The sequence below is a fragment of the Phaethon aethereus genome, assembly GCF_964289735.1.
Source record: "Phaethon aethereus genome assembly, chromosome: 3".
NCBI classification, from domain to species: Eukaryota; Metazoa; Chordata; class Aves; order Phaethontiformes; family Phaethontidae; genus Phaethon; species Phaethon aethereus.
Genome location: NC_138576.1, coordinates 51,167,146 through 51,192,570, shown reverse-complemented (window position 1 = coordinate 51,192,570; position 25,425 = coordinate 51,167,146). Strand labels below are relative to the sequence as shown.

Below are 25,425 nucleotides of genomic sequence, written 5' to 3'. Positions count from 1 at the left end.
TCCCCCCCACCTCACGCCCGCCGTCCCGCCGCGACCCTTCCCCTAATGCCGCGGCTGGACGCCGCCATCTTGCCGCAACACCGAGTGGCACCATTGGCAGAGCCGCGAAGAAGGCGACCGCCCATTGGCTGCGGGTGGTGCCGGGGAGGAGGGCAGGCCGGGCCGGGCCGCAGGGGCTGAGCGCGGAGGCGTACAGGGAGTGCCGCGTCCCAGCCCGATTCTGCGGGGCGCTGGCTGCGCGGCCCGGCCCGGCCCGGCCCGGCCCGGTTCCCCCGGCTATGCTGTCGCGGGGGGCGACGGGTGGGAGGGCGCTGCGCAGGGCGGCGCGGGCGGGCAGGCAGCCGCCGAGCCGCGGCCTCCGCGTCTCTCCGCGGGCGCGGTCCGCCATGCCCTCCTGGGTCATAGACCGGTACGGCAGCAACGACGTGCTGCGCTTCACCAGGGACATGGTGTTCCCCACCATACACTTCCCGAACGAGGTCATCATTAAGGTTCATGCCGCGAGCCTGAACCCCATCGACCTTAGCATGAGAAGTAAGTGCCGGGCCCGAGCAGCCGGGGCCAGCTGGCGTGATGGCAGGGGTGTGCTTGGACTGAGGCTTCCATATGTCCCCCGGCGTCCAAAATCGTACAGACGTTGTCACTGGCCTGCCCCAGTAGGCACCTGTCTCGGTGGCGTCAAAGCCTCAAAGCATGCGTTGTCTCAGCCCTGTGGGAAAGCACCTCTTTAAAACTTATAATGTTGTCAAGTTCTTGGGGAAGAACGGTACAAAAAGCTGTTGTCTTTCTGAAGACAAGAGTGTGTATGTTGCGGGAGTAAGCTTTTAATCTGAGTGACTAATTGCTGTCCTCCGCAGGCTTGTGGTTCACAAGTCGGCTTCCTTTTGTTAGTAGCATAACCATGGCAGGTTTTGTTGCCTGGCCTTCTTCCCTGTCCCAACTGTCTGGGTGGTGGTACTCACTTGGTCAAGAGACTGGTTCTTCCAAGGAGCAGCGTTCCACCTGAGCGGTACTGGATTTTCCCATCTCTTTGAGGTGAATGGGGTGGAAGGTCAGTTACCTCAGTTTCGGCACGTGTGAGCTAATCCAAACCATGTTGTCTCTGCCATGTCCTTTCTTCCAGAATTGGCATCTTTGTACCTGCTGTCATCTGGCCCAGGAAATCTACATCTTTGACTGACTAATTCTTTGTATTTGACACAGCTAATCATATTTTTTCCTCAGTTTCAAGGTTTGAAACACAAGAAGGAAGTTGTATATCTTGCATATCAAATCAGATTCAGTAGCAATGCAGAGATATCTCCAGGAAGCCTACCGACAGAGCTGTAATTTGTGTTTAGGATCTCTAATAAATTAATTTTTAAAAAAACTTTGTATATGATTGTAAGTTTTGTTATGGGATGTTTCCTGTCTGAGGATTCCAGTTGAACGACCCAGTTGCACTGCGGGGCAGCTATCAGTATTTTGAGTTGGTATAAAACCATTTTGAAGGAACTACATTTTCATCTTACTTTCAAGGTGCCTGTTTTTGTGTCTGTTTCTTTTCAGTATAAAAACACTTTATAGCATAATATGGCACCTAGGCAGACTTCTCCAAACACTTGAAAGGACATATATGGCCAAATGTAGACTTTTTAAGGCTGAGCGGAGTTAATAGATGGGTAACTCGCAGCATTTAGCTCTTGCTTACTGAATAGAAGTTCAGGTTACTCAGGATACATGCCTGCATAATTTTTACAATTATTTTCATGTTGCATTGTTTATAGTACTTATAATTGATTAAATACTTAATTTGAAAAGTCAAATGGAAAACTTGGAGTTCTTTTGGATTCCTAGCTATATGATGCTGTTGGAAAATGGAGCCTTTCCAGCAAATGGCTTCGAAATTCTGACAGTGTTATCACATACTAAATATTTTTATAATGGAGAGCCATTTCATGGACAAATAAGCCAGAAGTGAGATTGGCTTTTTATTTGTAAAATCTGTAAAAGTCTAAAATCTTGCAGATTTTTTGCATGCTGAAGTTACAACAGAAATGAGGCACATTAGGTACAGACTGCTTTCTAACTGGAATTGTTCAGTTAATAAATAAAAACTCAGTGCAGTATGTCATGGTTGATTCCATGTTTTGCAGGTGGTTATGGCGCAACCGCATTAAATATGAAGCGGGATCCCTTGAAACTCAAAAGCGAGGACACTGAATTTCCACTAACGCTTGGTCGAGATGTCTCTGGTGTTGTTATGGAATGTGGGCTGAGTGTTTCTTACTTCAAACCTGGAGATGAGGTGATACCACCAATCTCTTTTTTTCTAAGATGTATAGTTAAAAAATACTCTGAGATGTTTGGCTCTTCCTCTTAGGAGAATTCTTTTTTTTTAATGTCATTGCATTCTGAATGGGAACTATCTGGGAGTAAATTCCTAGAACACTTTCTTCCCTACCATTTTGCTCTGAAAAATGTGGTCTTTACCAGACTTGCTTCTGCAAGTTTATTTCCCTTCTGTTTTTTTAGGTTTTGGTCCATTTCAGTGGTAGTAGGAGAGGAATTTATTTATATATAAGTGCACACTCAAGATGCTGCTTAATTTTTGAGTGAAGATAGAATTCTAACAAGAAGGGGTTTTCTTTTTTTTCTTGACTAACTTAGGAACTCTGACATAACCCAGGAACCACTTTGTGACTCCCCACATAAACACTGGTACTGTTTGCTTTCACCTTCACCAGTTGCTTTTACATTTCACCTGTTTTAGTATAGCAAATCCTGATTTCCCCCCACCCTGTCCCCTCCAATCTGGGCTTTTCTGGCATGAAAGTACTTTGGGGTTTTTTTAAAAGTGTGTCTTATACATGGTATGGTACAATTTATTTACATAGTTATGCAGTCCTTCATTTAGTCAGTCTTGTGATGTTTTTTGTGTAAAGAGTAAGCTAAACTGGTTTCTGATAAGTGATAGTGAAGGCATTCTGCAAATTGGAAAAAAGATTTCTTTAATGAAGAAAACTTTTCTGTGTAGGTACAGTCATGTGCAAAGTCACAAAAATCAATAGTTGTTTTCTGTTTGGTTTTAGGTGTGGGCAGCAATTCCTCCGTGGAAACAGGGCACTCTGTCAGAGTTTGTGGTAGCCAGTGGAAATGAGGTAAATGTTCAAAAATGTGGCTAACAGACAAAACCCAAAAATTGTAAACTGGATTAAATGGTGACTGGCTTTTTTTTTTCTTCAGTGTGTAAGTAAGTGTCTGTTTCTTGGTGCTTGGATTGATTTAGACTCCAGCTAGTTATGCAGGTAGTTGAAAATTTGGAATATACAATCTGCAATTCAGTAAAGCTTGTCTTGTTTAAATATTTCAGTGTCACTGTGTGACTTAGATATGATTAATTTTATTTCAGGTGTCTTTTAAACCAAAGTGTCTCAGTCACACAGAAGCTGCCTCCTTACCATATGTAGGTCTCACAGCCTGGTCTGCAGTGAACCAAGTTGGAGGACTGAACCAAAGTAATTGTAGTGGGAAAAGGTAAGTAAATAGTTCTGGTGCTAAAACTTAGTGTTTCATTTTTATACTGATTATCTGTTTCTAAGACATGTCCAACAGTGATGAAGACTGTTGCACCATGACATTCACAAATGGCCTGAAGATGCTAGGTTCAATCTACACAACTGCTGAGAGAGAGGCTTCTTTAGGAGGGAGACTCAGACAAGGACCCTAACTGAAGTGTACCTAGTCACTTGCTGCTCGCTTCCTCTATATAGTGACTATATAGAGGTAGTCCAATATATCTCTAATGTATAGGACTATATAGAGAATTTAAGGATGCTATCTCTAGGAATTTATAAGGACTTTGACCTTCTTCCTGCTAGGACAGCTATGCAAATATAATATCCTCTCTCTCAGTTTTTGGCAACTCACAAAAAGCCCTCTCAAGCACAGAGATGTGGTTCACTCAGTTCCTGCAGGTGTGGGCCATTTGGAACAGACTGATTTTCCAGCTTTTTAGAAAAAAATCAGTCTCATTTGACCTGTAGGCCAGAACTTTGATGAGGTCATGAATGCTGAAGACAGGAAGAAAATATGCAAGACGAGCAGCCAAATCAAATAGAAAAATGGGCTTTGACAATGGCAGATAGAGGACAGAAGGAGAAGAATGCATTGAAAGATGGAGCGGATATAATTTTTTTCCTGATAATTGAAATTTGCAGTTATTTTGGCCTTTGGATGTTTGTGTAAAAGCAAACCGTTCAGAATGGAAAGAGGGCAAAAGTAAAAATACTGAAATTGAAAAATAATCATTAAAATTACTATGCTGCACCAAAGATTTAGGTCATAAAGTAATTATTGGGCAATAGGATGTCTGACCTTGTCTTGTCTTGGTTGTTACTGTTGTAATGCAACAGATTGCAAAGGACAGTAGATTTATTGAAATTCTTCACCTACATCTTTAGAAGATAATTGAGTGGTTGTTCATATGTTGTAATGAAAATTTCAAATAATTGTTTATTCTAAAGATAAACAATGTTTTGAGAAAATGAAATTGCATAATTTAAAGCAGTTTCAAAGAGTTGTCATTGAAGTTAACTTCCAGGTAGTGATAAAATTCTAGATATGTTGCCTTCCTTTTTATTTGTCAGTGTTTAGACTTCTTACATTATCTTAACTTTCACATGTAAATAGAATTAACCTAAAGATATGATGATAGGCTAGCCTTGTTTAAACTATCTTTCCAGTCTTCAGGTAAGTGTTTAGATTGTTAAAAGTGAAATTCAAACAGCATTTATATTGTGTCTTTACATTTAACATTTACTTTTATGTTCCCAATAAATATTTAATTACTCTGTCAGCAAAAAACATTTTAATGTATTTATAAAATTATGAAGTTTCCCATCTAGAAGTTTTGAATTGTAAAAACAGCAGAGAATGACTTATGCGATGGTAGTTTTTTTCCCCTCAAAAATTTATTGTAGGAAAATATATAAAATGCATTGAAGGGACTGTGCAAAAATATATTCCATGAACTTTACATTATTCTCTCAAGGCAATAATTTCAAAAGACAAGAATTTATATAATGTTTCTTAATTTCTTGAAATAATTTAATATGTTTGGTAAGAGGTTACCTACATACGTGATTTTATGTTGGTCTTTTTGTCTCCTGTAAGTGTATATAAATAGCTGTGTAGAAGGGTGTATATACACACAATAGTATGTCTTATTTTGAAAAAGCAGCTGTATTCCTTGATGAAAGCTACTTCACTGATACTTTATTGCAGTCTTAAGACATCTTAGAAACAGCAAGATTTTTCTGTTGGTGTGTATAGCTTTCTTTGCGTTTTTAAGGTGGAAGGGTGGGCTAACCAGAAATACTCGCTAACAGTCCAACATCTGACCGTATCTTCTACATCTGCACACATTTTCACAAATTTTGTTTTCACAAGTTACCTGAAGCGTGCTCGCATTGTTCGTGATGTCTCCTGCTTCACTGTAACTCCAGTCATTTCTCCATAACTTTTATCCTCTACCACTGTAATTTATGTCAATATTCTTGCACAAGCTAAAGTGAATGTTGTTGTTATCCAAAACGTTCAGAATGAGACTCTTGTTTTGAAGTTCTCTGTGGATACGTGGAGAGCTGCTCATACGTGCCCGTGTCCTGTTTCAGTAGAAAGGGGATATGCTTGTTCAACAATAGCTGTTAAATATTCACAAAAAGCATGATAAAACCAAACCTGATGATTTGAGAAGTTCTTGAAAATGTTTATATTAATACTAAGTAAAGCTCTTTTTTATAAATACTGAGTCAATATTTTATACATTTAAGTATGCTGGGGAGAGATGCTGGATTCTGCTACTGTAAGCTATTAAACAACCACTCCTGGTCTATATTGTTACAATGAAAATTTGAATTATATAATACCCCATGAAAATATTTTTTCAAAGTCTGTGTGTTATTTCATCATTTTATCTGTTGAGAAATACAAAGTGAGTGTAGGTTGTAAAACTTTTTGATAGGGTAAATGCTTATTGATACAGGAATAAATCTCTTAAGGACATTGTGTTGAATTTAATTTTTTATGTAAATAAAATTGATATATTTATCCAAGACTATAATAATTTTTTATTTGGCATGTATCTGAGTCACTGAAAATTGTTAGTGATTTATAACCTGGAGAAAATGTTAGTCCTTGCTCTGTATACCCACTCCCCACCCCCTGTGTCTTTTGGAGGAGGAGGACACAGCTGGAACAGGTCCTGGCTCTCTGATACTAGTTTCTGACCACACCGTAGTTCCAGACAGGGCCCAGGGAGAAGGGCTGAACTCTCAAATCCCATGGCATGCTCATCTGGAGAGATCTGCTGACCCTCTGATTATTTGAACCGCTAGAGCCTCACATGGGGTTTGGTGAATGCTGGCTTGAATTATGTGCCTCTGTCAGAAGGGAGCAAAGCCTGGGATATGAACGCTTGTTTTATTCTTTTGAGAGAATTGGTTCTCTTGGATCTCTGTTCAGGTCAAATAGTTCACTGCTTTGTTCCCTCGTGCACATGCTTATATGTTAATTTACTCCTGAGCTCATGTTTGCAGTGAAACAGGTAGTTTCTCTGATATGTTTTCTCGTGGCTGTGTTTTCCTGAGGCAATGCAAACAAAACTCTGCCAGCTTTGGCACTTCCCACCACCTGTGGTCCTTTAGTACCATTCTAACAGGTCCTGCGCCTTCAACGGCTTCCCTGCTTCCTTGTGTTGTGCCAACCAATGTGTCTTGCAGTCCTCAGTGCTGTAAAAACACTGATGTGTTTAGCTGTGGCACATGGATCTCCTGTGCAGACATAGTTTGTCTCTGAAGCGAAGAGCTTTCTTGATGTTACAGTGTATGGGGAGAGTTTTAATAATTAGAAAATTTGATAGAAAATAGCCCATGTAACATAGGAACAAACCAAATCTGGAAAGTATTTCTACCTGAAGGTATCCTCAAGGCCTTTTATTGAAGGGGAAAATAAAAAAATTCCTGGCCAAGCAGCTTCCCAAAACAGAAAATGCTACCTAAATACTTGAGAAAAATTTATATTTTGAAATGACAGCTTTCGCCAAAATTTGTAGTGTAAGAAATGGCCTTTAAGCAAGGAGTAAAATTGGAAAGGCAGTTTGACAAGGTTTTTTTGAAAGGATTTAATCGTGACTGTCCATTGTAAGGATAAAGATGGGCTTAACCCAGTATCTTGAGTGTAGCATCCCTGAGCCTTTTCAAGTATAATTAAATCTAAATACAAACGTTGCTTCAGACATCTGTCGCTAGAAGCATGGTTCTAAGGATAAGTGCTTTTTGGCTGCAAGCATTGTGGCTTCAAATCTTAATCTGAATTTGCAGCTTGGATGAGTGAAATAGGAGGGAACGGAATGTGATCGGTTACAAAAGAGGAAGCATTTTAAAATGGATACTGTGACCAAAGCCAAGTCTCTTAGATTACTTCAAAGAATTTTTATAAACTGAGACTCCAGATCGTATAATACAATTTTGCACTGTAAAAAGCAATTTCCTTCAACATCCAGCACAGTGAGATTTAAAATAGGATCATCACCAGCTTCTGAAGATACTGAAATTTTTCTGGCAAACAAGTTCTGAGAAACATGATGTTCCCCAATCTTATGCCAAGGCTTCATTTTGGATCTTTCTTTTGTCCTAGAATTGGCAAATGGGTCCAAAGTCCAAGCGCTGTTTGTAATTTCAGCAGCAAGGCTTTCTTACTAATTCACTTTCTGAAGTTTAGTTATTTAATAAAATATCTGGATGACATTTTTGAACAGTGATTAGGCTGCCAGCGGTTAAGGTTCTCACATAACTAAACTTGCATTCATTTTTATGAAATTTAAACTAGTGTGTTCAGTTAAAATGAATTCTCACTTGATAATAATTTGGTAATATACTTTTTATTTTCTTGCTTGTATGCCAGTTTCCACCACCTGGCATTAACAAAGTCTTCTTGAGATGTACTGAACTACAAGACTTCTACTGCCTTTTCTAAAGAAAAAGGCAGATATTTTAATTTAATAGAACTTAAACTTGTTTATGGTGAGACTACTTCATTGTGGTTTTGCCTTTTTTTTAGATAAATATTATGCAATATGGGAAAATTATGTTCCATATATTCTGAAGTTCCCAGTCTCCCTAAATAATGTGATACTAAACTACTTTTTCTCTTAGATAACACCAATTTGTGTAAAATGTTGGTGAATCAGATTTTTTTCTTTAGGAGATAAGACAGTGGAGTCTGGGAGGTAGAAAGACTGTTGACTAATTTTTGTCCCAAACTAGGCAATTTGGGAAACTTAAGCACCTTTGGGAAAGTGAGGACAGGGACAGGGGTTTTGGGTGATAAATGTTACTGCCTGACAGCTCCACTGCCTGGATTTAGTGGAAAGCATATATGAGGAAGTCTTTTTGGCTGTACTGAGGTAATGCTCTTTGCAAAGGAAACATGATCAGCAGTGTGAACATTATTTGCTGTCTGAAGAGTTAACCCCTAAGTAACATCGAATGACAAATACAATCTTTTGCTTAAAATAATCTGGTGTCAGAGATGTATAAGAAGCATTGGAATACAAAGTTACTATTGAGTTTATTTAAAGAACCATTTAATATATTTAATTTTCTCTTACAGAGTATTAATATTAGGAGCTTCAGGAGGAGTTGGTACATTTGCTGTACAGGTAATATAAACCAGCATGCCCAGGATGCGCCTTCAACCTATTCAGTATGAAAAAAAATTAACAAAAGGGAGTTGAGGGAAGGAATAGTGAAATAGCAAGCTACTGATCAATCTGATCGATATTTCCTAAAGTGCAATATTTTCAGATTTATTGTTATGTTGTATTAGTGTAAAGTAGGAAGCAGGGACTTTCAAAGAAAGGAGTTCCGAGTGCAGGTAGTGAAAGATCGCATTTCACAGTTTGGGTGCAGGAAGTCTCTCATTGGTGTAACTTGAAATATGTAGCCTGTTTTCATTATCTTTGTCAGCTCTGCTCCATAAATATGAAACAAATTTGGTGTGTGAGTAGAAAAACTGATGGAGAATGTATCATCTACCATAACCACTGTAGGTGGTCAAATGATATGAGAGGCACCAGGCTTTTATGTGCAGTGTATGTAAAGCACAGTGTCTTAGATTAACTGTCCCTCACTGTCTTTGCCCTGCTGCCCTTTTGTTTGTCTTCATTCCAGTAGCTCTAAACTTGGGAGAGTCAACATGCTCCTTTATTGATCTATTAATTGTGGAATGTCCTCTTTCCATGCTCTCATTTAATTTGGGGATTTTGATTCTAATCGGTGTTAATCTCGTGCTGAAACATCTTTTGCTTGAGAAAATGAAAAAAATACAGAAGTTGGGTGATTGCGTCACTGCCTTCCATGTTACTAGACCATAAACATAGTGGTTTTAAAGAGGCTTACAGGAAAATTTTTAGTGGTATGCTATTAGCCTGATCCATGATAAAGCAGGGGGCTAAATTAGATCAGTACAAAAGGCTGACCAGCCACTGACTAGTTGTTATTTCTACCTGATTAATCTTGAGTAACGTACATTAATTAATCCAGAATAAATGTCAAAAAGATTACTGTGAATGTAAAATGAGATTGCAGAAGAGATAAATAACTAGCAAAAATCCTTTACTTTGCTATAGCTTTTGGAGTAGAAGATAAACCTGACATCCTCCCTGTGATAAATCAGAGATGACTTCCTTCTTTTTATTGTTCTTAATATTGTGAGATAGATAATAAAGTGAGATAGATATGTGAAATACTTAATTAGCAGGTAGGAATAGGAAATATTTTAATTTTAAATATTCTAAAATATTTAATGGTTGATCTGGTGATGGTTTTGTGGATTGGTAACTTGGACAATACCTTTTGTTATACAATTAGCTGGCAGATTCAGGTGGCAAACTGAGTATTTTATTTGAAGCCTTATTTGGCCTGAGACCTGATATCTGTAAGTGGCGTTAAAAAAAACGCCCTCCTTCCTCCACACCAACTCCTCCCTTCCTAAACCCTCGTTCAATATTGATAAATTCTAACCATTGTTTTTCTGTGGGATGTGTAACAAGTTATCCTGTGTTGGAACACAAGTCTCCCCACTCCCTACTAAAGGTGCTCATTTATTATTTCAGTGTAATGAGACTTTGTCTTTTTAAGGTGTTCTCAAGGTTTCACTACATTTTAAACTTTGGACGACTTTTTTTTGTTATTCTCCTTTTTAGCTAGTGAAGGCCTGGGGTGCTCATGTGACAGCAGTTTGTTCTCATGATGCCAGCACACTGATGAAAAAGCTTGGAGCGGATGACGTGATTGATTACAAATCTGGAAATCTGGAAGAGCAACTTAGAACGTTACCCTTGTACGTGTTTGGATTGCTTAATACTGAGATGAAGGTGTTGGTGGTCAGACCTTCTGCCTTTTGATTGCTTGACTCCAGTCTGTCAGAACTCCTTTTTTTGTTGTTGTTTTTTTCCCCATTTCTAAGCATTACTTTGTAAAGCAAATACATCCCAGCCCTTTTTGAATGCAGTTTGCCAAGTGAGTATCCCAAGTCCAGATTTCATTGTAAGACTAAGCCAGTTAATTCGGCTTGTAGAGGTGAGCTCACTTTCACATGCTTCTCTTCAATGACTGTGATTTGAGCAGTTTTGTCAGCTTCCATCCAAGGATCTTGGAGCAGTTACAAGGCATGAATAAATTAAAATAAGTCTCAGAAATCCTGTGTGAAGTTAGTAAATAGTAAAATTGATCTTCTAGAGAGAAGAAATATGTCATGAAGCAGTTAAGTGACTTGCCTGAACGTCTTTAGCCACTGTGCAACTCAACAGGGAGTAAATTTTGCTTCTGTAACATTGGGTACAGCTGCCTCTGATAAGCAATCACACTTATCTTGTCACAGTAATTATGTCTAAACTAGCTTAGGGGCTTTCTCTAGAACTGAAGTATTCTTTGCTTTGGTAATCTTTCCATCTGTTTAAACTTAGTCTACTGTGACTTGCATTTGAATATGGTATTTACACTGCTCTTTTTAACTAGATTGAGTTAACTTACTGGGAGGGGAAATAGAAGCTGTTCAATCTATGAAGGAAGCTTACTGATAACTGTGCTAAAATGGCATGTGCCTTTTAAATATGGTGTGATTGTCAGCAAATCTGAGGTCAACTGTGAGGGTCCTGGCACTGTCTGCATGGGCAGGATGTGGAGCAGCTCACTTAGCAGTTTGCAAGCAGTGCTAAATTTGCCTTTGTATTATTCAGCATCTTAAATGCTAAACACCCATTCTAGCAAGCGACCTTTTTTAGGAGATATCAACAGCGCTGTCCTAGGGTGCAGTTTTATGACACAGCTAAGCTGATCAGTCAGGTATACCGAGAGGAATGTTCCTACTTACCTCGCCTTTTCAGTTGTACTGACTCTTTGGACCCCACAGTGAGCTAGTTTTTCCTGGAGCATTAGTTTTCATGATTTTGTTTTCTCTTGTTGGCAGCTTAACTGTTAGGTTGACTGAACTTCAACATGAAATCACATCCTTGGAAGACAGGCAGGAAGACTATCTTTCCAGAAATAAGAACTTTTCTATTTAATTTGCATATTTCCCCTCTTATTTGTAGGGTATTTAGATTCGATGTATGTGTATATACATAATCTATTGCAATCTGGAGATTGCTGGAAAATTACAGGTGAAAATGAGAATGAGCTGTGCATCTAACAGAATAGGTGCATAACTCCCTGTTGCCCTATTCAGCCTGTACAGGCTTACATCCTGGGATAATGAGAAGGAACACTGAAACTGTGGCTTGTTGCCAGAGGCTGCATACACCCATTCCATGGAGAGAAGGTTTTAGACCCTTCTCATTGTTAGGTTCTGTGTCAAATAGGTAGATGTGAAGAAAAGAGCTGTCAGTAGAGGTAAAATGGCCCCAAAACAAATAAGGAGGTCAAAAAAGACTTTTAGAAGTGAAGCTGAGAATTGGATCACAGAAAAGATGCGAGGAGATAAGGGTTAGTAATTTGTTTACATAGCTTTGGCCACTGGAACTGACTTTCATGTGAGTACTGCATGTACAGATGTTCCTAGTTGGGGTGTGAGTCCAGACTAGTTTTTATATGCACATAGCATATTGTTCAATGCTAGGACCAGACCTCAAGACTCTTCCAGTAGTCTCACTGGGAGGGCTGAAGAGATAGAGCTCTAGAAGGCTTTAAGCAAATAGAGAATGTAGTTGTGCATCTGAGTGTCGTCTTTTCTGAGTTTAAATGCAGTTAAGTGGAGTTTAAATTATCTAAATATCCTGTCTGCTGTGTAGTGAATGGGCAATAACCTGTAATTTTAAATCCCATTTTACAGTAAAGCTGGGATTTAGCTGAATTCTTGGGACTTTCTTGCCACTATCTTACAGGCAGATTATTTTACTGCATTGCAGTGCTACATAAAAATAACGATAGCAAATTTCTGCTATGAATTAGCTTAATTATGATGAAATTATTTTTCCCATGTCATGATTTTAAACCTGTTCTTTACATGTCTGCAGATTTGATTTCATCCTAGATAACGTTGGTGGATCCACTGAGAAGTGGGCTCTAGATCTCCTGAAGAAATGGTCAGGAGCAACATATGTTACCTTAGTGACACCTTTCCTGATCAATATGGACAAACTTGGAGTGGCTGATGGCATGTTACGAACAGGAGTCACTGTTGGTTCCAAAACTGTAAAGGTATTTGACAAACTCCTATATGCTTTAATATTATGTAGTGCTCTAGTGGCTTCCTTTGAGGCTTGGATGCTAGCCATCTGGCTCGTCTAGAGGCATCTGTTGTATTTTCCTCATATATCATTAAGTATACTTCAGATGCATTTTTGTTCTTTCCTTCTTTCTTGCACTGAAAAAAGAAATGTGTTGGGGTGGTGTTGATTGGTGTATGTGGTAGTTTGGGGTGCTTTGAAGTTTTGATTCCTTATTGTGCTTTTCATTGTGGCCTTTTCCATATGGCCTCCCTAGTGAGTCCTGCTGACAGCTAGTGTTTCATAGTAAACAGAGTAAATCCCTGCCTCATTGAAGTGAGGGTAATTTTGTTACTTGCTTTAGGCTGGTCAGGATTTCTCTGAAAACATTGTTCCATGACTGATTCTCTTCATCCTATTCCAGCACCAGGGAGTAATAAAAGTGGTTGAGGGTGGCTGGAAAGTCTTTCATCTCTTTTGTGTTCATGTGGATGGTGATACTGATTTTCCTAGTTTTCATAAGTGGATCTTAAAACGTTCTGCCGGTGGCCAGATCAGTGAGGCTTTTTAGAACTTTTCTCTTTCTTCTTTCGACATGTGTACTTGCTCGCCAAAGGAATGCTTTTCAAGCAGTTGCTGTGGTGTTCCTGTGATGGCATGGTTGAATGAGGTTGTAAGTCCTGCACCAATACTTTCAAAGGAAAGCTTAAAAACAAAATGAAAAGGCTATGAAGAAATAATGTAATATTATTTCTCAGTGTGCAGGTTTCCATGATGAGGAGCATTGTATGCCATGTATTAAAAATCATCTCTCTCTGGCGGATGATGGCTCTTATTCCTGTAATGACTTACTCAGAGGAGGTGCTCTTGACTTGTGCTTGTGAGATCTTCCCAAAATGGTTTACATGTGAGCTGTCATTTGATATTGGATGGTGATGACTTTGACAGATGTGATGGTAGAAAATTTAATCACTGACACTGAGGTGGAAGGTTCTAAATGTCACATTGCTGGATTTATTTCAGCTCCTTTGTGAATGTGTATAAACATCTAGCACCATTCTCCCTTATGTATTAAATAATGCTTTTTCTAGGTGCGGAGGCAAGGTGGTTGTTTTTCTCAACTAGCTGACTTGTGCAATTAGACAGAAATTCATCCTGATCTTATTGTGGTAATACAGCATCCCTGTCTGTACATTTAATCCACATGCTTAGGTGACTTTTTTTTTTTTCAGATGCTAGCATATAATTTCCATGTATTTTGCTTAAGTTACTTCTCTAGTGTTTCTGTCATTAATTTTAGTTCCCATTTAAGTTTCCTCTCATGATTTTTTGATATATTTATGATCTTTCTTGCAGCATCTCTTTAAAGGAGTCCATTATCGGTGGGCATTTTTTATGCCAAGTGGCCCGAGTTTGGATGAAATAGCACAACTAGTTGATTCTGGAAAGGTATGTCAGTAATGGCTATTTGGGTATTTGTGCTGAAAGAAGTGCTGCTTTGACTCAAAAATGGTGTAGTTCACGGTTAGGAAATAAAATGTTGTGAGAGTCACAGTGGGGAAGACTAGTTAAGAATTTTCTTGCTCCAGTTTCTAACTTCTGCCTTTTGCATGGAATTTAGGAGTTCATAATCCTTAAGACTGTTCTGTCTTCTCCCGCTCCACCCTACCTGTTTTTAAAACCCCAAAGCTTACTAACTTCTGAGGAAAGAATGTCCAGCAATTGTTTATTTTTACGAGTGGGAATCATTTAGCATGAACTCTGGTATTGCAAATTATATGTTTTAAGAGGCCTCATTTGGTCAGAACGAACATGACTCTGTGTATCTGCATATGCAAACTTGCTTAGCCTGGATGATCAGGAGACCTGCCCATAATGTGCACAGAACTAGAATATTCAGGTTATTGCAGGTCATAGATGATCTGCATTGGCAGAGCGGTGACAAGAATCTTGTGTTTCATTATTTTAGTGCTTCAGAGTATAATGTTTGTGCTAATTCAGCACAGTGACTTGGAATATTGTGAGCATTCATAAGCTTTTGGGGAATATCTTGGTGGACTTGGGGGAAAGGCATGAAGTGGCAGATAGACTACTGCTTTTCTGATCTTTTCAGGTTTATGAGCTTGTTACAAAATGTGTGTGAGAGTGAGCAGTTGATTGTCTGTTTGGACTGCGTGGTGCTGTAGGTCCTGGCAGTGTCCTCTTTTGGGTAATCTTATGTTGCCATAATTCCCAGAGTAGAGAATATGTACAACTGCTGTTAATCTTTCTATGTGGTACCTAAGTAGAAGAGGGAGCAGAGTGTGCTATGACTGCTGGTTAATTCTAGTGTGTGAACTGTCAGGCCATCTTGTGCTCAAAATTTGTGCATATTAATAAAAATTAATCTCTTGAAGTTTGAGTGGTAATCTCCTTTTTCGCTATGTATTATGTTCCAGAGTTTGGAGAAGAGTAAATAAATTGCTGTCATACTTAAGGCCTGATTGCTTCTGTTTGCCATCTCAGTGCTGCTGATCAGAATAAAATCTGCCTGAATTCATCCACTCCTTTTCCTCTGTCATGACCAGTGTGCTGCTGACACAGCCAGCGGAAAGTCTGTCTTTCCTAAAAAGTTTTCTACTCATGAACAGAGGCTGCAGCAGCAAATAAGCTGTGGTTAAGTGTGTTCCTGGCTACAGCTTTGCACCACTCCAGTGCTGTAGGCATGCCATATTCAAGAAAGAAATCCTAGAAGATGCTCCTCATCCTGTGATTGCATCTAATCACAATACTAAATTATAATTGTCTAAGAAACAGAAGTGCCCTTGTCTTTGTTCTTACCATTTGTTCTGATTCTTAGCCAGTCACAACTTGTTTTGTGTTCAGCTCTTACCTTGTGTGCAAAACAAATGCAGAATATGCCCATGAAAGCCTCTTGGGAAGCACCTGTTTGTGCAGTAGAGGTTGGGCTTAATCAGTGTTCTCTGCCTAATAATCATAAGAATAGTTTGGGTTGGAAGGGACCTTTAAAGGTCATCTAGTCCAACCCCCCTGCAATGAGCAGGGAATGGAATCATAATCTGGACAGGTGAACTGTAATGCCATTTAAAATGTACATCATACATATATGAATGTCCTGATGTACTTTTTGTTGTAAGATGATCATGAGGACAAAGATGTTTGCTTGGTCTTTTATTCTCTGTGCAAAAACAGGTCATAATATCACACTGTTTATCTGCATAGTCGTTATTTTAGCAGCATTTTACTCTAGTTAGAAAATGTGGTAAACACCCATGCTATCATCAATATTTTATAAGACCCAGATGTGTTGAATTTAGACAGATGTTAATAAAACTATGGCCTTTATTGTCTAGACACAAGAGGTCTCTTAAATGGGCAGATCATCCATTCAGAAGAGTAGGTCTTTGGCAAAAAGGCAGGAGAGAATTACTGGAGGAAGTGTACCATAATTTCCCATAACTAAGTGAAAAGAAATGTTTGAGTAGGAGAGAATAAATGAGAATTAAAAAAAAAACCAAACCCAAATCACTAAAAGTATATTAAGAAGACTTGGAGAAGCCAGCAAAGTGAGCTCATGTAGTTGAACTTCTTAGGTTTGAGCAAATATAATTTTGAGTAATGCAGATTTAGTTCTTTTGAAATTTCAGTGAATCATCTTTTCTGTTACAGACATCTTAATTTTGAGATTGAATGAAGTATGAATAGGAGAGCAGTTGGATAGCTGCTGAAAATGAGAGGCTTTTTTCAGGAAAGTATAAATCATGAGGGGGGAATTAAATGAAGGAAATTAAAAAATTTTTGTGGAGGGCCACAAAAATGATCCAAGGGATGGAACACCTCTCCTGTGAGGACAGGCTGAGAGAGTTGAGGTTGTTCAGCCTGGAGAAGAGAAGGCTCCAGGAAGACCTTCTTGCAGCCTCCCAGTACTGAAAGGGGGCTTCTAAGAAAGATGGGGACAGACTTTTTAGCAGGGCCTGTAGTGATAGGACAAGGGGTAATGGTGTTAAACTAAAAGGGGGCAGATTTAGACTAGATAAAAGGAAGAAATTTTTCGCAATGAGTGCGGTGAACCACTGGCACAGGTTGCCCAGAGAGGCAGCAGCTGCCCCGTCCTTGGAAACATTCAAGGTCAGGTTGGACGGGGCTCTGAGCAACCTGATCGAGTTGAAGATGTCCCTGCTCACTGCAGGGGGCTTGGACTAGATGACCTTTAAAGGTCCCTTCCAACCCAAACCATTCTATGATTCTAAAAAGAGATGATGGTTTAAAGTGGTGATGATACAGTAAGTGAAGCTTTGAAGAGCATACTCCTGAAGCAGTTACAGATCATATTGATTTGCCAGTTTTTTTCTTCTAGTTCTTTTGCACCAACACAGATTTTTAGTTCTGATGAGTTCATCATCTTCCTCTGCAAAAGCAAAAGGATTCAGTTGATGAAGAATAAGCAAAAAGGGCATTTTGTTTAAAGATACTTGGTTTTCATGCAGGTGATCTTTGCAGCAAAGAACAAAGATTTGAAAAATGTCAGCTATGAGGAGGCCTTCTTTTAACAGCCTTTTTTAATGGGGAGGAGGAGAGGATTTGATGAGCTGGTAGTGCAAGGAAGGAGAATAATTTTCCTTTTGTAATTTACCTGCACATCTGTTCAATTCTGGGGATTGCAAAACCATTTTCAATTTGAGCTGTTTTCTCTGCCTTGCAGCTGGACATCTTGCAAAGAGACTGTTGTGAGACTGAGAGGCTGGGAGGCTGCTCAACAGTAGTAGGCACCAAGAAAATCAAGTATTTCCTTGTCAAATGATAGAAGTACTGGCTACTATCTAAACTGCTGGGAAGTCCCTGTTGTGGGTTTAACTTGGCCAGTTAATTACGAGCCAGTAAGGACTGGCTTAACGTTCCACCAAAGCTCCACCAAATAAGCTGATGAAGCATATCTCAGAAGCTGCAGATCTCTTTCCGTGGCACAGTGTTCCTGGTGAACTACAAGGTTCTCATCTAAAGACAACTGCAATCAACAGCGCCTTTAGTTCAGGGCACAGGTCTGCTGGCACGCTGTTCGCTGAAGCATTGTCACTGAAAGGCTGGTTAGGAATTAGTTTGATGTATTTGTGGTCAGTGTTGTGGATTTAATGTTGACAGTCTTGGTTTTTGCTGCTTGCCTAACTTTTTCCTCCTTTCTAAGGATGTGCTATTAGTCTTTGGGGAAAATACACCTAACTCATATAACTACATTAGGTTGTAGAAAGCCTCTAACTTACAGCTGAGCACTTACTTTGTCTTTTATAAAGCCTGATGGAGGAAGGCACACTCAAAAGCGTCCTTAGTGTGGTAAGGAGGAGCACTGGATATGTTGTATGTTCCTGCTGGATGATGATAGAATGTGTGTTAACAAGCAGCCCGACAGAAATTTGAAATTTTCATTTTAATTCAGTGCCATTTAAATGCAGTGCAGGTGTGTATGCGCAGTATTTCTGGTGGCTTAATACTCTTTCCTTCAGAGCAGAGTTGCAGATGGAAGGCTAAAGGACAAGTGGAGTCTCCCATCATTAAATGAATAGATCATTCTCTGTGTTGTTTGCTTTCTAGTTAAATGTTACAGCACAGGCACGCATAAGCAAAGCAATTGCATACCTATATTAATGTAATTTGTGTGTAGTGTTGATTATACATTTTGCTGAAGACACTAGATGCTTTGGACTTAGCACCTGCTGTTGTGGTTTGGAGGACAGGATGCTCATTGTTCTTTGGCCCTGCTGCTGTCTTCCTGTGCAATGCTGTACAAAACCTTTTGATACTATAATTTCTCTATCTACTAATGAGGGCTAATGCCCTTTATTTACCTTTGGTGATTTGCTCTGAGATACCCTGTTAAAATGTGGAATTCAATTGTTTTCATTGCTAGTCTTTGCTATTCAGGAAGTTATAACGCAAATGGGTATGGTCATCAACTTTGGTGTTACTTGGGTTTTGAGATGTTTGGGTGGCCATGATTTAAGATGGCTTGCATTCCTCCTGCTAGCATAGGTTATCACAGCTTCTTGACTCTTTATCCTAACCCGTGTGGATTGATTTGCTTCCAATTCATCTTGTTACAGTTCTGCAAGCAACTTTTTCCCTGGCCCTTGTTGCACAGTTGTTACAGATTTCTCTCATCTGTATGAATATCAAACAGCTAATGTAACATTGCATCCTTGAACGTTCTCCAAATCTGGCATTTCTACATGTGGCCTGCTCTGCAGTAATTCCAGTTTTTGTCTTTATGGCTGTGTTAAGGTATCTTAAGGTACCTGAGGTGACTCACCCTTGGGTGGTGCCTGCTTTACTTTCTCTATCTGAAGAAGGACACTAGGGTAGCAATTCTGTACTTAAATGTCTAAATTGAGTAGACATCAGTCCTTCTCCCCACTCTCTTTAGTCATTCACACTCGTTCCAACGACCATCTTTCTCCATGATAAATTGCAAAGCCTGCACTTTTTTTTTTTAATTTTGTGTTTTCTTGTTGCAGTGCTTCTGCTTGCCAGGTTGGTTGGCTAGAGCCCAGAGACATTCATCAAGGAGAGGTTGCCAAAAGCTCTGTTCAGTCCTTTGTCTTGCAAAAGGAACCTCTATCTGCATTTTGTCACGGCCACCAAAAAAACCACTGTGATTTTTATTAAAACACATCTGCTCCTCTTCCTCCAGGACATGGTAGCTTGCTTATGCTCTTTATGAAAGTGCTGTGCGATTACGTCATGAAGTGTCTGTGAAGAAGACTAACGTAAATTTTGCATACTGTGGAGAGAGAGGATTTGAGTATGTAAATTCACATAAACCACAATGAGGTCTGGAAAAATTTCATCATATAGCCAGGCATTTAATCAAATATGTTGCCTCAGCCTGATGTAATTGCATATTCTGTAGAAAGTCAGTCCTAGTGTTCTGAGTTCTAGTCCCCTAGTGTAAGAGGGAATTATGTCCAGCACAGTGGTGAAATGTGGGGTCAATAAGGCAGCTCCTGTCTGTTGTGAGTTTAATTTGCTGAGACCTGGGGAGATGCAGGTCATGCAGGACTGTTCTTCTAACATATATATATATATATATACACACACACACAATATGCCTTCATATATAAATACATATATACTTTTATATATGTGTGTATATATATATAAAAAACTGTACTAAAGTTTGTTCTGTCTTAATTATATTGTAGCATTGCCCCAGATTGCTTTAATTACCAGCAGAAATATCAGGACAACTCATGAACATGACTGCTAGGGGGTTCCAGAAGAGAGAGTTGTTCTTTCCTTCAGTTAATGTTTTTTCAGCATGGTTCAGTAGATAACTAAACCCAGGATCTTCCTCATTTCTACTGATTTAAGCTTGGGCTAGGCTGGCACACACTACAGTTCTGGGCTTGTTCCAGTTTCTTACTGCTCTTCACTGTGTTCTGTAGAAGCTCTTCTGCCAGGCCCAATTAATGAACTAGAGATTTTTTAAGCTGCTTCTACAGTCTGAACCATACCCTGATAGCCTGTATAACTGGGATTTATCTTCTAGCATTTTAATAGTTATAGATGATAGTCATGAGTTCCTGTGGGCTGCTGTTAGAGGGTTGATATGAAAGAATGTACCTTGGCTTGAAAAACAAACAAGCAAAACCTGGTATCATGTACCTGACGTCCTTTAATGAGCTCTTGGATGAAAGTGCCTATTCTCTGAAATATAAGTTAATCAAAACCATAGTACTGTATAGTTGCAAAGCTACCCATACAACATGTGACCAGAGACAGCTGTTCCGGAAGGTAAGAAAGAATTTTAATCTTCGTCTTCAGTGAGGGTTGACCCTAGAACCTAATGTTGGCAAGCACTATGAAGCTTAGCATACACTGTTGCATGCCACTTTAAGGGGAAGGAAGGATGAAGAAAGGGGTGGGATTAAGACCCAAAGAACATGGAACTTGAATAAAGCAGAGGAGATGCTCAGCTAAAGGGAAGAAAGGGCAGAAACAGAATTGTCTCAAACCAGTATTTTTTCCATGAGATGACAATAAAGTACTGAACAGATAACTAAATCTTTGATTACAGGACAGGGACTGTTCTTTGTAATAATTTCTGTTCAAGTCTCTTGTTGACATCGAAGGGAGACTTACTGAAGGGTAAAGGAGAGTATCAAGCTCTGGATTTCTGCATTTATGCTCATATACCACATTTGGGCATGGTGGTAATTTCTGGAGGAAGACAGCCTTTATCTTCTAACTAACTTAGCTAGTCAAAATGGCAAGTCAGGTCTTTTCCAATACGGCAAGCCATCAAGGGGATTTTGATGTCTGCTGGAGCACGTCACAGCTCTTGTTTTGTGCACATGCAGGTATCTTTCCCAAAGTGTGTTCGCAAGCTGCGAGCAGACTCCTACGGCAGGAGTAGGGTGCGTGCAGTGGGAGGCAGCGGCTGGGAGGAAGGCACTCTGCAAAGCGAGGCTGCCCTGCGGTTTTGGCCATCCTTTACAAACCGAGGGGAGAGCCAATGCGCTGTCATTGCCCTTGGAGTGAGGGGACTTTTTTTCTTTTCTGCTTTGAATTAGGCTTGCCTTGAGCGCCTCCGAGATTCGGTTCGTCGCTCTCCTGAGAATTTCAAGGCTCTAGCTCTCCCTCCAGCGGCAGGAAGCAGCTCCACACTCACTGCAGCGACTTGTTGCTAATACGAGGGTCAAAGCCGTCTTCATTCATGTTTTCTCTCTTGTCTCCTCCTGATGAATTCAGACTGTGTCCTTGCTACCACAGAAATGGGGATTTCCCAGGATGGGCTTGAATTTGCCATTAGCGGGAGTGTGTTCCTGCTGACCAGTCAACTCCTGCCAGTGCCTGTTCACTGCCTGCTGCGTTCAGAGCTGGATCGGCTGGGATACCACTTCTGTACTCTATGTAGGATAGCCTTAATCAGCATCAGCAATTACCCTTTTTATTTTTCCAAACACATGAGTTCATTTTAAGAGACCTGAGATTCATTTCTATAGTATGTCCTGCATCGGAGAGAATGAAGAGGAAGAAAATACATTTCAGGCCCAATCTGTTTTCAGATAAACATTTCAATGTGAGTGTGTGTAATCCTTTCTCTCCCAGACTTTAGTTTAATCCCTTTTCCCTGAACAAATAGGTGTCCTCTGGCAAGGAACTGATGTGTGGCTGTAAATAGGCAGTGTTTTTATTATCCAGTTAATCTCCATTTATTATCACACATTCAACAAACAGCAGACGCTCCCCTACTTGTTTGTCTGTTCACAGGAAGAAATTTTATCTTAGTCAGTGGATTATGGTAAAGGCTGAGTGAATCACTGTGCTGCAACACGGTCAGCCCTTTCAGGGTTATTCAAACAATGGGACTGACCAGCCAGCCAGATAAAATGTTTAATGCTCTAGATTGTCAGGATCATCAATTTAGTATTCACGTCTCTCTATAGCACTGCCTAAAGCCAGCGTTTAAATGGAGCTGGAGGTTACATCAATGTAGCAGATGATAGGCTTTGAGTGTGTGGTGGCTGCAATACACACGGTGTTTTGAACTGTGAGGCTGAATTCAGTGTTCCTCTGAATCCCTGTGTCACCACTTTTCAAATGTGATGCTTTGAACTTCACCCAATAGGCTGAGGACGTAACATACCTCGTTCTCTCAGGGTTGTAAGCTGCAACCTACAGTAAATGACTGCAGGTAGGACAACACTGAAGTGTCGTGTTCATTTTTTCTCAGTTGCTGCACGTGTCTGAAGTGAACTTCTGCCTTTCCCTGGACTCCCTTGTGCTTCACATCCCTTGTGCTGCTGCGCTGCTTTCTTCCCCAAATACCTTTCCCCTCCTCCCAGCCCTGCTAGGGTCATCTGTGTCCATGCTCCAGCAGGACAGGCTGAGTTTCTCTATTATTTTTTTTCTCAACTGAAGCACAGCTTTGTATGTATATAACTGCCATTAACAATAAGTACTTGTACAAGCGCTGCACTTGTGCTTGGCTCAACAAGGTCACTGAACTGTTTTTCCCAAGCTTCTGCTATGAAAGCAAGGGTTGGTCTTCCTCAAAACAGTCGGTACTGATCAGCAGCACGTTCCTCCTGCCGATAGTCACAGCAGCTGCAGTTTACTCCGATGCTCAGTTTACCCAAAGCCATTGTCTCATTCATTGTTTTTGCTGCCCTGGGTCCATATCCCTGACTTTGCTGATGCCCGAGACATTTCCATTCTCTGCTGGATGCTGACCAAACATGATACGATTTTGTCTTGATCATTCATGCCCCACATTTCTTCCCCAGCTGAGCAGCAGAAAGCATTACACGGTATCTTTGTGGCTTCTCCGCTGTGTGTTATTACTCGCTTTGCTAGAGGTTGGGTTACAGAGATTGTCCTTGCAGAACCAGGGGAAGGAATTACCGAGCCTTGTACCCTGCAGCATGGCAAATTTGAGGCACTTCTTTCTTAGGGGATATACTTATCTGCACAGTTGCTCTCATAGTGATTTGGCTGCTAATTGTGAGTTATTCTTTGGAGGAGGTTCACTGATTCCTACTTTTCTGCCACGTAAAGTTTCACACTACTGCTAAGCTTGCCTTGACAAAATAAAGTCTAGTGACAAGATTAGGATATACCCCTGTGTAATAGATTATTGATGTCTTGGATTACTGTTACCATATAAGCAAAACCAGTGGTTATTTCAGTGCAATGAATGGACTTCAAGATAAGGCACTGTGTATGAATAAAGGGAAAATTAAGAGAGTTGAGAAAAGAACCTACATGAGCTCAGACAACTAGCAGATTGCATTTGTTGTGCTATTGGGGAGTGTGCTGGGTGGTCAGTGCTGCTGCTTGGAAAATGTGTGCGTATGAAAACCTTTCCTTGGTAGTGCTGCACGTTCACCTTCTAAGCAGCGTGTCTGAAGGCATACCCCTTGCCTTCTGGTAAAAGCAAGCAAGGCTTTTGAAAGACGGCACTGTTCTGATGCTGGCAAATTGTTTGCATCCTTATTGCTGTTGTATTCCTTTTCTACATGTCCTACCATGAGAGAGCAGTTACCAGTTCTGGGGTAGTCAACAAGATAGTGTCCATGCTAGTAGCTGTTAGGAAAAAGCCTGAAGGTATTTTTTCACTGACAAAAATAACAAGGATCTTTTTCTAGCACAGTAAATAGGGTATTTGGCTTTTTGTTACTTCAAATCTTCATCAGTGGAAGAGCTAACTGCAGACTCATCTACTGCTAATGTTTTCCTCTGCTAAGAGGATTAGGATCAGTTCATCAATGCAAGAACGTGTGTTGGGCTGGTGTTAGGGGATCCAACCTCGGGTAGGTAGTATCTTTGGGAGGAGGTATGGGAGGTGCATTTGTACACAGATCATATTTTGGCCTTTAGAAGGCTGACTCAGAACTTTATAAAAAAAGCATCTTCCCTTGGACCAGCAGTGACAAGTGTTTTTCAGACGCAGCTGGTATTTCTTCTGCTTCTGTCGGTACACTGTGATGTCTAAAGAAAATGCTCGTAGGGTTTTTGGGCTCCTTAGTTAACAATGGGGACAGGGAAGGCGGTAGTTTCATCTTCATTATTAGAAATGAGTTTAAAACAATCCAGAAGGCTACTCTACAAAATTAATGCCAAAATAGCAGTGGATGCAAGCTGTGCTTAATGATGTATGCCTATTGGAATATACAGTGGCTGAGTTCGCAAGTGAGTTCGCAAGTGTATCTAAATGATTCAGCAACAAATGTTTGTGGACTTCTTTTTGTACTTAATTTGTGGCCAAGTCTTTTAAGGGTACCGAGGCATGTATTGATGCAGATAGGCACTAGATTCATAGGTATCTTTAAAACATCTGATCTTTTGAAAATTCTTGGGTTTAACATGAAAACCAGTAGAGAAATTGTGAAGAGAGACTGGTAGAGAATTGTGAAATTCTGAGGTGTGAATGATACCAGGGAGTATCACTGTGAACAACAAAAAGTTGAGCCACAGTACCAGCTTTTCAAATGACTTGCAAGTTAGAGCCTTGCATGGTGACTTTATTGTGCAGAGGCCCAGGTGAGGGCTCCGAACTGTGCTAGTAGTGGTGTTTCAAAACTTGGGCAAAGAGCAGCAGAAAACCTGTTCCTGCATGCAGAGAGGTCCCTGAAAATAGTGAAAAGCTACCAATTACATCGTTTGGCAACTTCTGCCCTAAATACAGTAAGGAAACTTCCCCCTTTCTTCATACAGTTTTGAAGTGTGAAGGTGATATGTTATTTTATTCTTTATATAGTGACACTTTTTCTTTATTATTCCGTAGATTCAACCAGTTATTGATCAAGTCTTCTCTTTTTCTGAAGTTCCAAAGGCGTTTCTGAAAATGGAGGGAGGACATGCACGTGGAAAAACAGTGATCAATGTAATTAGTAAAAAATAAAGTATCTCTAGTCATTATTCTGCCCACAGTCAGTCCTTTACTGGTAAATTACACTTGAACATGAATTGGTACGTAGCAACTGTTTGTTCTTAAAAAGCTCACACAGGATACATGATGTTTAAAAGTCTCGTTTTAGAAAAGCCTCTTTGCTTCCTCCATACTCTGCCTGTTAATAACTGTTAATATGCAGACAAGAAATACTAATGTCCCTTAGATATTTCTACATGAAGAATGTAGTTGTGACATTTGCAGAACACACCTCATGTTTGGGCTAAGAGGA

At 40.0% G+C, this 25,425-nt stretch overlaps 1 protein-coding gene across 1 annotated transcript; it reads left to right on the top strand.

Moving 5' to 3' along the window:
- The first annotated feature begins 277 nt into the window (after positions 1 to 277).
- On the top strand, positions 278 to 25,158 carry RTN4IP1 (reticulon 4 interacting protein 1). Its single transcript, XM_081998134.1, has 9 exons — positions 278 to 534; positions 2,136 to 2,287; positions 3,072 to 3,140; positions 3,392 to 3,516; positions 8,653 to 8,701; positions 10,247 to 10,383; positions 12,557 to 12,740; positions 14,105 to 14,197; positions 25,029 to 25,158. The coding sequence occupies exons 1-9, from the start codon at positions 279 to 281 to the stop codon at positions 25,143 to 25,145; spliced, it is 1,182 nt and encodes a 393-aa protein (XP_081854260.1). The 5' UTR covers position 278; the 3' UTR covers positions 25,146 to 25,158.
- The last annotated feature ends 267 nt before the right edge of the window (positions 25,159 to 25,425 follow it).

Coding starts and splice junctions, on each gene's coding strand:
- RTN4IP1 (XM_081998134.1), top strand. CDS start 279: ATGCTGTCGCGGGGGGCGACGGGTGGGAGGGCGCTGCGCAGGGCGGCG. Junction 8,702..10,246: donor TTGGTACATTTGCTGTACAG/GTAATATAAACC, acceptor TCTCCTTTTTAG/CTAGTGAAGGCCTGGGGTGC. Junction 14,198..25,028: donor AACTAGTTGATTCTGGAAAG/GTATGTCAGTAA, acceptor ATTATTCCGTAG/ATTCAACCAGTTATTGATCA.